This window comes from Coloeus monedula, assembly GCF_965178545.1.
Source record: "Coloeus monedula genome assembly, chromosome: 9".
Classification (NCBI taxonomy): Eukaryota; Metazoa; Chordata; class Aves; order Passeriformes; family Corvidae; genus Coloeus; species Coloeus monedula.
Window position 1 is genome coordinate 17,943,260 of NC_138789.1, and position 13,991 is coordinate 17,957,250.

General features: G+C 41.6%; 2 protein-coding genes across 2 annotated transcripts; one reads left to right on the forward strand and one right to left on the reverse strand.

Moving 5' to 3' along the window:
- The first annotated feature begins 1,116 nt into the window (after positions 1–1,116).
- GNG5 (G protein subunit gamma 5) lies at positions 1,117–5,644 on the forward strand. The gene is made up of 3 exons (XM_082287190.1): positions 1,117–1,279; positions 2,356–2,511; positions 4,619–5,644. Exons 1-2 carry the CDS (start codon positions 1,199–1,201, stop codon positions 2,479–2,481), a joined length of 207 nt encoding a protein of 68 aa, XP_082143316.1. The 5' UTR covers positions 1,117–1,198; the 3' UTR covers positions 2,482–2,511; positions 4,619–5,644.
- A 170-nt stretch (positions 5,645–5,814) lies between these two features.
- Positions 5,815–11,009, reverse strand: RPF1 (ribosome production factor 1 homolog). The gene is made up of 9 exons (XM_082287354.1): positions 10,817–11,009; positions 10,678–10,734; positions 9,773–9,853; positions 9,300–9,395; positions 8,460–8,613; positions 7,843–7,925; positions 6,803–6,984; positions 6,590–6,716; positions 5,815–6,231 (listed from the first exon to the last, which is right to left on the reverse strand). The coding sequence occupies exons 1-9, from the start codon at positions 10,988–10,990 to the stop codon at positions 6,190–6,192; spliced, it is 996 nt and encodes a 331-aa protein (XP_082143480.1). The 5' UTR covers positions 10,991–11,009; the 3' UTR covers positions 5,815–6,189.
- Positions 11,010–13,991: the final 2,982 nt, after the last annotated feature.

Below are 13,991 nucleotides of genomic sequence, written 5' to 3' on the forward strand. Positions count from 1 at the left end.
CACCTCCATCAATTATAAACCATGGTTCTGTCCTAACACTGTTATAGAATCATGGAATGATTTGGGTTGGAAGGGACCTTTGTAGGTCAGCTAGTCCAACCCCCTGCAGTGAGCAGGGACAGCTCCCGCTTGGCCAGGTTGTCCAGACTCCAAGTCCAATCTGACCTTGAATGTTTCCAGGGATGGGGCATCTCCTACCTCTCTGGTCAACCCATTCCAGGCTTTTACCACTGTTTGTGTAAAAAACTTCTTCCTTTTAACTCTAATCAACCATCTTTTAGTTTAAATTCCCCCTGTCCTATTGCAACAGGCCCTGCTAAAAGGATTGCTTCCATCTTTCTCTTTTTGTTAGGAGTTTCCTTGGTATTCTCATTTTTGAAGGCTGTTCCAGCCCCCCTGAGGTTACAAACCTCCTCTGGATTTTCAGCCTGCTGAACTCCCTTGCTGTTCTGATCTCCTCAACATGAATCTCTCTCCTCCTCCTGCCTCTACCCCAGCTACTTCTAATTCACCTGTTCTTGAGCACGAGTGACCAGACTTTCCAAGCGACCTTCCAGGTCTCACCCTGACACTGTGGAATTAAGATTTCCTCATGTCTGTGGGAAGCACCTACTCAGCCAGGGCCTGTGTCTTTACTTGCAAGCTCCCACAAATGGCCTGAGTGTAAGACCCCGTCACGCCTCCGGTCATTCCCAGCCACAGGCAGGCACAGCCGGTCTCAGCGCGGGTTCCTGCCGCTGGTCCTGCCTACACGGACAATGCTGCACTTTGCAGTACCTCATGTCACCCCATGCTCCAGGCTTCACCGCCATCCCCGGGCACTTTCTGCACTGACCTAGGACTAGTAAATTGATCCTCCAAGCTACAGTCAACACTCAAACTGCTAGCAAGAGCAAAGTTAGGCACTTTATTCATTGTACCTCAAAATAACCTCCAAACTTGGAACTCACTGGATATTATCACCAAGATTCGCCACCTTGGTGCGAATGTAGCCTCCTCTTTCAGTCCACATTACCAATGCGCGGCGGCGCGGGTTGTTTCTGTGCCTGCAGGCGGTGCCCCGTCCCGGGCACACGGAGCGGCCCCGCCCGCCTCGGCCCCGGGTGCGCAGGCGCCGCGGTCCGGGAGTTGTATCCGCGCCGGGAAGTTGTGCTGCGAGTGCCGCGAGTGCCGAGCCGAGCCCGCCGCCAACCCCGCCATGTCGGGCTCCTCCAACGTGGCGGCCATGAAGAAGGTGGTGCAGCAGCTGCGCCTGGAGGCGAGTGTGACCCGCGTGAAGGTGAGCGCGGAGCCGCGACGGGACGGGACGGGGCGGACGCGCCGCCATTTCACCGCCCCGGGGCCGCGCTCGCCGCGCTGGGGCCGGGCCGGGGCCGCCGGCACCGACCCGCCCCGCCCCGCGGACCCGGCTGGGCGGTGGCGCCCGGGCTTCTCCCGGGGCTCCGTCGGGGTTCCCCGGCCGAGGCGAGCCCGGAACAGCAGCACCGCCGGGTCCCCTCCGCCGCCGCCCCTGCCCAGGCTTGGCCGCTCGCTCCCCGCAGCCCCTCGGGCTCCGGGGTCGTTCCCCGGCCGAAGCGCTTCCCCGGGCGATGGACGCGGCCCGCGCTGCCCGTTCGGGATGAGGAGCGCCCTTCCGTCGGGCTCTGGGGAGAGGCGGCCCGAGCCGGGGCGTACAACGAGCTGGGCTGGCCCCAGCACGGCAAAATGGAGATGTCGGTGCCAGGCACACGAAGTGCATTGAACTTGTGCCGTGCCGAGCGACACTGCGCCCGGCACGGCAGGGAAACGCTGGGCAAACTGCAGATACGAAGTGCCAGTGGAAGATGCAACTTTTTGAAACTTTGATCGTTCTATTTTATGAGTTCAGAGTTACAGCAAAGAAAAGCAAGACAAAGAATTTTTCACTGTTCAGTTTTTAGGAAGCATGCCAAAACCCCCATATTAGGGTGCTCAGAACCCCATTATCTCATCATAAGGATGGCTTTCCAAGGGAGGATGAAATGCCAGTTCAGTCGAGTAGAACATGTTAAACCATAGACAGTATTTTTGAATTGTTTATGCTAGAACTAGGATCTTTGTACATGTAATAAAGCCATCTCCAAGATATTGCTCGTGTGTCACCCTTCATACTTAGAAGTTTAACATGGAAATTGAAACATCCAAATTAGTTTTCATTGTTACATTGTTCAACTTCTTGTCTTTAAGAAACAAAAAAACTACAATGAAACATTGTATAAAATCTGCATAAACTGTATTCCAAAATCATTCCGTAGTATTCTTTCTACTTTTCAATGTTGTTACATCCTCAGTAAAGAGTGTTCAGTGAATTCTAATGCCAGCTTTTATTATAACTAGGTTTCTCAAGCTGCAGCTGACTTGAAGCAATTCTGCCTGCAGAATGCGCAACATGATCCCCTACTGACGGGAGTATCATCAAGTACAAATCCATTCAGACCCCAGAAAGTTTGTTCGTTTTTGTAATTATGTGAACTACTTCAGTATCTTTCAGTGGTAAGTTCTTGAATTACAATTCATAAACTCTTTTGTCATTTAAATAAGACAGGCTGTTTGAAAGGCACTCAGAAACATTTGACTTGTGCACCTGGTGTTGGTCTAGATCCCCATTTTTGGTCCCTTCTCCCCTTTTCTGGTCACAGCTCTGTACTGGGCTGTCCATAAGTATTATGAGTAGCACTTTGCTGTTGCATAGCTTCCACCTGTTTCTGTACCCGTAGCAAAGTAGTGAGCTGCTATTTGGACTAACCAAGCTGTACAGTAATTGTGCTGTATCTTCCTCTCTGTAAGGGTATTATTTCCCTTTTCTCACATAGAATTAATCACCTGACAGCATATGTGGTGAATCCTGATTGTAGCAGATAAAACAGACTTCAGAAGTTTAAGAACTAAAGAACAGTTCCAAAAACAGATTAGTGGTGGTGGTCCACAAGAAGAGCACTGACCACTGCGGAGGGGAGATGCCCTCTATGCCAAAAGAAATAAGTATATACTTTTAAAAAAGTATTTAGTTTTAAAAGCCCATACTCCACTCAAGTAAGCTACTACAGGGGTAGCAGTTTAAATAACTAGAAACAGTGGAATACTCATTTGGATTTTCATTCCAAAACTTTCATAGGTTTATTAGCACTACTGCTATCACCAGGCAGACTGCTCGCTCATCTGGCATTTTGGTGATTAGATTTTAGGCTAACCTCTTTAGAAAGGTGAGTTTTAGATCCAGAATAGTTTCATCTAAACTCTGAGAGTCACAATAACTTGGTTATTTTGACCGCAGTAAATGCATGATAATTTTACCATGTTCCCTTTTCCTGTTGCTGGTTGATTTGGATCTGCTGGAGATGAGAGCACAGACGTTATTTCAAAGCACCTGATACATATTTAACAGTAGTTCACAATCCTTAGGAATCTCATAGTGAGTCTTAACCTTGAAAAATTCTGGTTGTGTAGCTGACTTGTATCATCCAAAGAACTGTAATTTATACTGTGCTGTAAGGCAGCTTTATAGAAAGGTGACCACAGTCTGATTGTTAAAATTGTTCTCCCCTCAGGCAGACTGTAGAAGAGTTCCAGACGTGTGTACTAGCATGAATAACCATGTTTAAAGACCAGAGTAGTAACAGTATGGAAGTAGATCCTTACCTATTTAACAAACAGAAACACTTCCCACATTGTTTTGAGCAGTGAATTACAGCAGTATAACTGAAATGTGCTTTAGAGTTCTTGTAGCTTTTAGAGGTACTTCTATTGTGAATTTTTGCCAACTACTGTTATTTTAAAAATACTCTTGAATGCTACACTAGTGTAGCTTCATCTATAAGCACTAATCCAAGGACGGAATTAGATAATTGTAAGCATTATAGACTGATAACTTATACAAAGCTAATAAACTGTACTTAATCAGTGACACATAAAATTCCCCACGAAGGTTTGCCAAGGCGAAGTAATTCCTGGATTCCTTGGTGGGGATATCAGGAAACAATGTTTCCTCTGTCTCACAACACACGTGCATACACAAGGCATAAAAGGCTTAATATGTTCTTTCTCAGGTACAGCCTTTGGAATGGAACTCTTGTTTATATTTTAGTTACACTACCTATACGTGAAACTCCTTCACTTCACAGTATCTGTTGCAGGCACTTCCTGAAAAGAGGTGGTTTCTTAGTCATAATTCCTTGTATTTTCTTGATGAGCCAATAGTGTTCATGTTTGCCCAGTCAGCACCACCTCACTGAAGAGGAAGTGTAATCTGTAAGTTACACAACAAATTCCCTGCTTTTCAAAGGCAAAATAGATACCTGGTGTTTTGGCAAGCACAAAGTGACCGGGAACAATGTCTTCTATCCTTACAGTTAGCAGTTTGGTTTCCAGGAGACACTAAGCTTCAGTTCTTTTGTAAGAGCTTTGATTATCTTATTGTGTCTTTGGGGATGGCTTCATTAAAGGTTTATTTTTTAAACTAATATTTTATAAAACAGCTGTGGAAAAAGAGGATATTTTTTCGTAACTAGTTGTCCATGGCATACTCTGAACATATGTGTTCTTACAGTTGCTTCATTTAGCAGTGATACCTTTCTAACTAGATTTTGGTTTTGTTTTTCAGATCTTTTAGCATCTTTTCCTACCTGCTGATGTGTATATGGGCAGAGTGCCTCAAGGAGTGGCCTGGTTTGAAGTCTGTACAAAAGCTTAGCTTTAATGTGCCAAATCTAACTCTAAAAGTGCTACTGTCGTCAAACTTCTTACCATCTACCTCTCCAGATGAACTGTATGCTAGTTACATATTTCTGTTTCATAAGGGAATCAGTTTTATATGCCAAGCAAAAAATAAAAGTGTCTTGACTTAGTCTGGTCTTGAAATTACTGTAAGAATTTGATTGACTTCTGGGTATGGTGGCACCTCACAGTCAGTGCATCACTCTGTAGCAGCTGGAGAGCAGAGAAAGGAGTGTAAATATTGTGCTGCTGCAAGTCTGCCTGGGGTTAACAGTCCTACAGAACAATGAGGCTCCAGCAGTACCATACTTAGAAGCATAACAGAAATAGAACAGAAAAAAATTTTGGACTGTTTATAGTTCAGCTATACAGCTGTCCCATATCATAGACATCAAATAAAGACAGAGTAAATTATTCTTTATCTTAATAAGTAATTCTACCCTAGGAGGTAACTTACTCTATGAGCCTTCTTATTCATTAGGTAAATATGAAAAAGCACTTACAGCTATATATGAAAAGAAAGTAACTCAAAGAAAACTTGACCTTTTAGCTGCCATTGAATGTGCCAATTTAAGGCAAAACAGTAGTTTATATGCAGATAATACAAACTCCAGTGTAGCTGTGAGGCTGAAGAAGCATTTTTAAAATTTTAATGGGGAAAGCCCTGCTCAGAGACCTCACATAGTCACTGAGCAGCATTTTTAGATGATAGCTTTATGTACTTCTTGTAGGGAGGTTTTACGAATTCTTTCCCATTTGTCTTTGTTTACTTTCAACTGCTTTGGGCACATACACCTCTTGTCAATATGGTATTTACAAAAGAGATACCTGAGTTATGCATATTGTTTTTGTAACTTGAGCAACACGCCTCTTTTATGCAAAATGCTAATGAAATAAAATATCATGGATTGCATACTGCCTTCTCCATGTTCTCTGGATAGGAGAACTTTTTTGGAAAACTATGCCCATACTGTCAGGGAACAGCATACTGTAAGTTAGAAATAAGTTTTAAATATTTATCTCTTACCTGATTAACTGAAGATGTCTGGGTTAATGGAAAAAAATAAAACAAAACTGTAAAACTAGAAATACTTTATTTTGAAAACTTCTTTAACCAACATATTTACTGTCTTTGATGTTGTGAAGCATAATCTGTTTCTACAGAACAGCAGCACTTCTGGCAAATCCTTAGTGATAGCTACATGACAGGTTGTTCAAACATGGCTGTAGTTTTTCCTCCTAAACTGGAAAAAGTCACTGTCCTTGTCATGTTAGCTACAAACAGGAAGAAAGGGACATCCTACTTGATCTGCTGCTGTAGAAAATTTTAATGTTTGCTGTTTGTCTTTTTGCAGACAGATACTGTTCAGCATCATTATCATTAGTTAGGAGTCCAAGATCATCCATAGTTGAAAGCAGCTGCTGTATTCCTGGTCACCCACAATTGGCAGATTTCACTTATAAGTGGAATTTTCTTCTACTTGTGTCCATTTCTCGACGCTGAAATTTAAAAGAAAAGTTGTTTACCAGGAAGTTAATGCAGGATACAAACAAGGATGACCACTCCATTTTATAGCAGGGTGGACAGTGAAATGTAGTTATGGTATAGTAGAGTTGCAAATTAAGTAGTCATGGTATATTGATATTTCATCATCCTTGCTATTTTTATTTTTGACTTGGACTACAGCAGAATGTTTCTGCTTTGCATGTTTCTCAAAATATACCTCTAAAAACTTTAGTTAGACACTTCCACACTGAGAACTGCATTTACACTGCTTTTCTAGGGTAAGATTTTTTTGTACATTTCATGCCAGGTTTAGTCTCCCCAAGCAGGACTTTCATCATTATTAAGACATACCTTATGAATCCACTCATACTCTCCAAATTTGGAATCAAAGGTTCCTTTTTGAAGTGACCTCAGCTTTAATGTAAAACGTGGCCCCAGTTCTTGAATTCCCACTTTCTTTTCACTCTTGAAGATGTATCTTGGGGAAGAAAAGAATTAAAATTAGGAATTAAGTTACAAGAGTATTCTCTCTCACTTGTAAATGACTTTTGTGGAAAACATCACCTGTGGAATCTGAAAAAGATGTAGTCTCTCTGGTTGTGAAATGTAGCTACTTGTCTTCCAATGAACTGAGGATCGTGTGGGAAGAGAGCAGCAAACATGCGGCCAATGGAATGGCCGAGCCGCGTTGTGAAATTGTTCAGGATCACTTCAGGGACGTGTTCTGTGGGCTCCTTCCCTTTTCGCTGAAATGGGAGTAATAAGAATGCAAAGAACAGAGTGAATGCAAAAGGATTTTAATGTATTATCAAAGAAGTGTTTGAAATAGGAAGACAGGGCTGATAACATGCCCTAATAATTTTTTCAAACACAACTTCATAAGTAAAGGAGCAGCTGGTAAGATAAGGATCTTTGGTTCAATAATATAAATTAAATGAAAAAGCACAAGTAATTTTACATTTCTCTCTCCTGCACCAATTCTTACTCTTGGCAGAACCTGTTATAGCAGATAATCCACTCTACCTATCATAGGTGTATTCCCTCTGTACTCACACCAACTAAGGGTATATGGGACTGAGAATATATGGGCTTCTTTAATAAAAACTGATTACAGAATACATACATCAAAGAAGAAAACACACTTTACTGCAAATTCCTTAGGGCTACGTAAGCAGGGCTAAGTAAGCAATACTACAGAAGAGGTAACAGGGCTGTAAGAAGAACTATGTTTTATTCAAGACTACAGCTAATGAAACCTTTTATACTGCTGATTTTATATACCCTATTGTGTGTATGCTAGACATGGGGTATTTCCTGTTGATAAAGTTATCATCTGCTATTTAATGACATTTTAAAAATACTCGTCAGACTTACATTATAAAATACTTGGCAGTTAAAGAAATTCAGCAAATAAGCTTGAAAATGGAAATATGCTGTTTATGAAGTATACACTAATCCTTAGCCTCCTGTTAGCTTACCAGAAAAACACCTTTACAAGATCAGCTGAATTATATCAAAATGCAGTTTTGACAGTTGAAGTAGACTGGATGTATTTATCATTGCCCAACTGATGACCCACTTTACAAATTTTTTTTGAGTCTCACCTTTATTTCTTTACGCAAACGCACACTACTCATTCTAAAATGAGCGGTTGGACCATCAGGCAGATGACTTAAAACAAGACCATCTGTGCACGAAGTTAAAAAAAAAAGGCTGGTAACACTGAACATGCAATTTACAGAGGAACAGTCTTCAGAAAATGCAGTATTACATGAGATTTAGATCCATAATCTATGCCCAAGGTTTTGTTAAATTTTCAGACATACATTCCCAAACTAGTTAACTAGCCTTCTCAATTTTGTTTTGAAACATTTTGTTTCAATTGCTAACAAGAGTTATCCTCTATTGCTTTCTCCCTTACGAATTAGTAATGTTTTATCTTGTCAGAAAAATAAAATGGATCTTCCTGGTCAGAAAAATCTGTTAATTAATCAAACTGTTAAATTTACTGAAATAGTAACAGTGCTTATCCATGCATTACAAACAAAAAAGTCCCAACTGTCTACACACTCCCAGTTCCATTAGCCATCAGACACACAAGTTGGATCTGATTTTTAGCTCTGTAATTTGTACTGTGAAGAGAAAGAAAACAGAATATAGTAGGTCTCTGATGCACACTACAGAATTGTTTTCTTTCCCTGATAAACACACAAAAGGATACTTGGTATTTTGCGATCTTCATTAATGACAATTAAATCCGTGAAGTCCCTCGCAATGCACTGTGGAATGATTCTTTTCAAAGCCAGTCCTCTTCGATAGTAGACGTGTGAGTTGGGTATAACAGTAGCCAGCTGCTCACAGAATCTCACTGTTCTCTGCAAAACACGGGAGTTAAATGGCAATGTGCGGAATTCAGCACTGAATTCAGTTATCAGGAGAACAGGGGGTTGGTCATTCCAACCACCCTCCCTGAGCATACATTACTTCCAGTATATCTGTAAAGATTTGAAGATATTCAATTACTTCATTCGGTTAGTGCAAAAACATTCATTGGCAGTAAAGACTGCAGCACACCAGAGATACGTATTATTAAGGACTTTTTTTCCCCCCTCCCTCCATCACAGAAAAGCAGGAAAATGCAAAAAGCATAATCTCCACACTCACTATTTATTAAGGACACTGGTTTACAAAAAGTTCACGGCATCTCAAAATAAAATACAACTATTTCTTCAGGAACTCATGTCTGAGTTTTCAGCTGAACTGTCTGAGGTGTATTTTTTCTTATTTTTAAAGCAATTTCTTTTATGCCAGTAATCTCTCCAATCAGGCAATGCTGATCATTTCAATATAAGAACACATGCACAGGGTTGTTTTTTTTGTTATGGAGGAAACAAACATACACATACAAGGTTATTGTTGGGCACTAATTAAAATGACAGAAAAAAATCCACGCAAATGCTATTATTTTCAGTTTTAATGTACCAATCATAGTACATTAATCAAACTTTGGTATCTAATAATCAGTTGGTTGCTCAGAACTTTCCAAGTAAAATATACATACCCCACGGGGTCGGTCTGATGTTGTAATAAGAATTTTGGGAACTGTCTGTCTATTGAAGTATGGTGCAAATTCATCAGTTGCTTCATCAAAAGCAACCTGGAAGAACAGAAGCCTTGTTAAATCCACCATGTACGAAATAACTGACGAGCAATTATTCAATCTGATCTAAATTTCAATTCACAAGATCTATTCTGTAATTAATCATCCAAAGGTGTGTGGGTTTTATGTTTTTGAGAATCTAGTGCGATGAACATGGGCAGCTTTTACTACCAATATCAGTAATGCAAAAGGCAATTATTTAATATACATAATGAAAAATGACAACACCTCTTAAACCCATCATGTGTAAAAAGTAATTCATCAACAGATTAACGGGAAAGTGGTGAATGTTCAGTTTCATCAATCAGTTTATGTCCCTTCTTAGAAAAAAAAATGGTCAACTTAATAGCACATGCAGAAATTAAAGCAGTTACCTCTTCATCATTGGGATCTACAGTGGTTTCATCATACACTCGCTGATTCTCAATAGTCTTTGGTATGGCTTTTGGAGGTGCCTAAAATACATAAAGTTTATTAACATAACACATTCATGTAATTATTAAATGCATTGCAAACACCACATTTATACTACCACAATATTGTGTATATTTCTACACAGAATTGGATGTAGTATTTCTTTGATGCCACTTTTAAAAAAGAAGTTTGATTAAAAACATGCACAGGTATTGGGACACCAGAGAGCACCAGATGGACAGAAGCACCACTAGAACAGTGTCACTTTTCAAAAAAAACAAAAATAGAGGGGAATTTTCTATCCACTTTTATTTCTTCCATGAAAGAAAAGGATCCTGCTTTCAACAGCAACACTTTTTAACCTTCATATCTACAATTTAATGACTAACAGCCTTTCATGTTTACCCTGTTAACTTACACTACTCTTGTGAGACTTGTAATACAGCAACTTGCATCTGACTATCTTCAATCAGTTCAGAAAAGAAAGCAAAACCTTTGTTCACGACTAGGCTTGGAATCCAGCAGGTAACTGGTCTGAGCACGGTTTGGTCAGATTTGATTGTTTTAATTTATACAAATTACTATTAGAGTATAATTCGTAATAATGTCAACACAAATGCCATAGCAATCACATCAGAAACAACTTTTCAAGAGTGGCCTGCTTTTATGTCATTAGTTTAAAACTCAGTCTGCCTGTTTGCAGCATCATTTAACACAGGAGCAACAATGTTTCTGAAATCAGCTGTTTGATACCTCTGCTAGACAACAGTACCTCCGAAGGCAACCACAGCCAGCGAGCACAGAGCGCATACAATCATGGAATGGTTTGGCTGGAAAGGACCTTTAAAGACCATCTAGCCCTTACTTTGTCTCCGAGGGCCTCTCGCTCCTTCCTCCGCTTCTTCTTGAGGGCTAACTTCTCCTGCGGGCAGAGGGACAGCGCTCCGTTAGCCAGACACGCCAGACGCGGGCCTCCCCCGCCCCCCGGCAACAGCCCGCCCCACCTTCCTCTGCTGCTGCTTCCAGCGAAGGAACATGAAGTGCCGCCGCTGCTTGTTCTTGATCTCGGACACGCTGAAGGTGGGCGGGAAGAGCACCCGCTGCGGGGCGGACGGGTCGGTGCCATGGCCCGGCACGGGGCCATCGCCCGGCACGGGGCCGCTGCCATCGCCCGCCATGGCGCTGCTGCCGCGGGGCGGGGCCGGCCCCTCACCCTTGGCCTCTGCCCCGCCGGGCGGCGCCGCGCATGCGCAGGGAGCCGGGCTGGGGGGCCGGGGGCGGCTCCGGTCAGGGCGGTGCGGAGTGCGGCGATGGCGCTCGCAGGGGCACGGAATGTGCTGAGCTGGAGAGACCTACGAACATCACCCAGTCCAGCTCCTGGCTCTGCACAGGATACCCTAGGAGTCACACCATGTGCCTGAGAGCATTGTCCAAAGGCTTCCTGAACCTGTCAGGCTGTGATCACTGCCCTGGGGAGCTGTTCCAGTGCCCAACCACCCTCTGGGTGAAGAAGCTTTTCCTGATGTGCGCCTAAACCTCCCCTGACTCAGCTTCAGGCCATTCCCTTGGGTCCTGTCACTGTCACCACAGGGCAGAGATCAGTACCTGCCTCCCGTTTTCCCCTCCTCAGGAAGCTGGAACTGCAGTGAGGTCTGCCCTCAGTCTCCTCCAGGCTGAACAGACCCAGTGCCCTCAGCTGCTCCTCACACGGCTTCTCCTCAAGGCCCTTCACTACCTTTGTTGCCCTTCTTTGGATACTCGCTAATAGTTTAATGTCTTTCTTACACTGGGGTGCTCAAACTGCACACAGTACTCGAGGTGAGCCCGCTCCAGCGCAGAGCACAACCACCTCTCGGCCCACGACATGTCCGGGCTCATTGCTCAGCAGACAGGGAACCTGGAGATAAGATCAGTGTATTTCATAGGAATTATTGCTGCAGTGTAACTAATAATCCGAGTTAGTTGTCAAAGTGGGAAGCTTTGAGCAAACATGACACACTGATGGGTTTACATTAATGCAGGTAACATCGTGGCCCAGCAGTGCCTGCCCATGTGCAAGCTTTCACATTCAGACTATTGCTCACAGTGACTTCTGGGGGAGCATCTGGTTATTAGGAACCATAGGGGTTTTGAAGGTAATGTTCCCAAAAGTTATTTTTATTCCATTAAAATCTGTTAAACTTGATGTTAAAATGAAACAAGAACTCCTACAGCAAATTAGAGATTCAATTTACATAAAGACAGAAATGAGGTTTTCTGTTCCTGAGCTGCTTTGAGGTGCGCAAATGTTTCTGCACAGCGGACTACACACTGTTTTATAGAAATTGAGTACTCAGGGATTTTGGGGGACCTGGTCTAAATTGGAGGCATTTTTAATCTCAGAATGCAAAATTCTGAGCTTCAATGGGACTGATTGGTTCCATTTGCCCCAAGCATTTTTCAAAGCTTGGTGTCTACTCATTTTATATACAAATACTATTTGTCCTTACTATGTTTCTCTTACTAGAAAAGGGAAAAAGAAATCTGTTAACATAAACATATGAAGATAATGAAAAAATATCTAGAAATAATCAGAACTAGACAATGTTTTAAACCTTGTTCTGTCCTGTAAACAAATTTTGTTCTGCAACTCAACTTGCTTCACTGAGATTACTTCTGCTTAACACAGATGTAAATGAAAGATCAAAGGCCTCATTATGTACAATCCCATATATTTCTCGCCTCACTCCCGTTTTTGTCAAGAGAAAATATTTCAGCTATCCTTACTGCCTTAAGGATAAGTAGTTTCCATGGTAATTGAGGTTTGGAGGATTGTTGAGAATATGTTAACCAAGGACTTGCTGTAACTTTATCTCTCTAGCTGATGCAGATGCCAGAGATTGCAAGGTTATTTCTCAAAGTCATTAGCAGAGATTTTCATCACTGCTATTAGCAGAACATACAGGGAATTTTGTGTCGTTTGTAGTTCCAATTTGCAATGCTGTTTTTGTTGGGATCACTGAGTGCTTACATGTGGAAAAAACACATTATCTTTCTCCCTCCCAGCAAGAGGGATGACAACCTCCTAACATTATTCAAATACCTTTCTTCCAAGGACTCACAGGAACAAAATAATGATACACAATAATAGAAGAACTTCCTGAGGCATGGGAGGGACAACAAAAAGACACCAGAAACACATTGTGGATTTGGTAGAGATCACTGACAAGGTACAGTTATAACTTCAAGAGAAGGCCCAACTAGTAAATGCATGCATTGTATTAGTTTAGTTTTTTCATAGAATTATCAAGGTCTTTTTCTTGTTTTAGCTATGAACTCTGTTCTGTGCAAATAACATTCTAACCAGGATACTCTTATTTTACAACTTAAGTAGCACTGTCAAGAAACCATCTTTTGGAAGAAGCTGCTTGGTTAAAAACAGAACAACTGAAAAAAAACCTAAGCCCAAACACCCCCACCCCCCCCCCCAAAAAAAAAAAAAACCTCAACAAGCAAGTTCTCTGGTGAATGGTGATGAAAGAAGACATTCATTCCATGTCAGCACTTAGCAATTTTGGAGGAAAACTATTTGTAAATTACCATTGACCCAGCTCAGTAGTGAAGAATCATTTTGAGTTGTATCAATAGAGCACTGTTTTGGATTTTTCTGTTCTGTCATTTCAAACAATTGAAAAAATATTTTGTGATTAAGTTGAGAGGACAAAAATTCATCTGGGGAAAGGAAATTAAGTAAGAAAATATAGAAAGAGGTGAGAAAAGAGGGTAAAGTACTTCTGGATTCAATAATCTGACAGAAAACAGTTTTGGGGGTGTGGGGGTTTCTTGTTTTTCTTTTTTTCTTGTTTTACTTTTTGGTTGGTTAGTTGGTTGGTTTGGGTTTTGTTTGTTTGTTTTTATGTAATAACCAGCATTTTGCTATTTTCCTGTTTTGTTTTGGTTTTTTTAAAATTTGATTACCTGAAGGTCAAGAGGACATACTACTTGTCTTCAACATTCTTTATATTTAACCAAATGCCCCAGAAACTGCAGTGCTCCAAACCAAACAAACAGTGTCAGAGGAGAGCTATGCCCAACCAGCTTCCTTCCTTCTTTCTTTCTTTCTTTCTTTCTTTCTTTCTTTCTTTCTTTCTTTCTTTCTTTCTTTCTTTCTTTCTTTCTTTCTTTCTTTCTTTCTTTCTT

Bases quoted from the DNA above. Each gene is read 5' to 3' on its own strand.
- GNG5 (XM_082287190.1), top strand. From the start codon at position 1,199: ATGTCGGGCTCCTCCAACGTGGCGGCCATGAAGAAGGTGGTGCAGCAG. The intron at 1,280-2,355 runs GTGAGCGCGGAG...TATTATAACTAG, and splicing joins CGAGTGTGACCCGCGTGAAG to GTTTCTCAAGCTGCAGCTGA.
- RPF1 (XM_082287354.1), bottom strand. From the start codon at position 10,990: ATGGCGGGCGATGGCAGCGGCCCCGTGCCGGGCGATGGCCCCGTGCCG. The intron at 9,396-9,772 runs GTAACTGCTTTA...CTGTTCTTCCAG, and splicing joins TAGATCCCAATGATGAAGAG to GTTGCTTTTGATGAAGCAAC. The intron at 6,985-7,842 runs GTGAGACTCAAA...CTCCCATTTCAG, and splicing joins GTTTGCGTAAAGAAATAAAG to CGAAAAGGGAAGGAGCCCAC.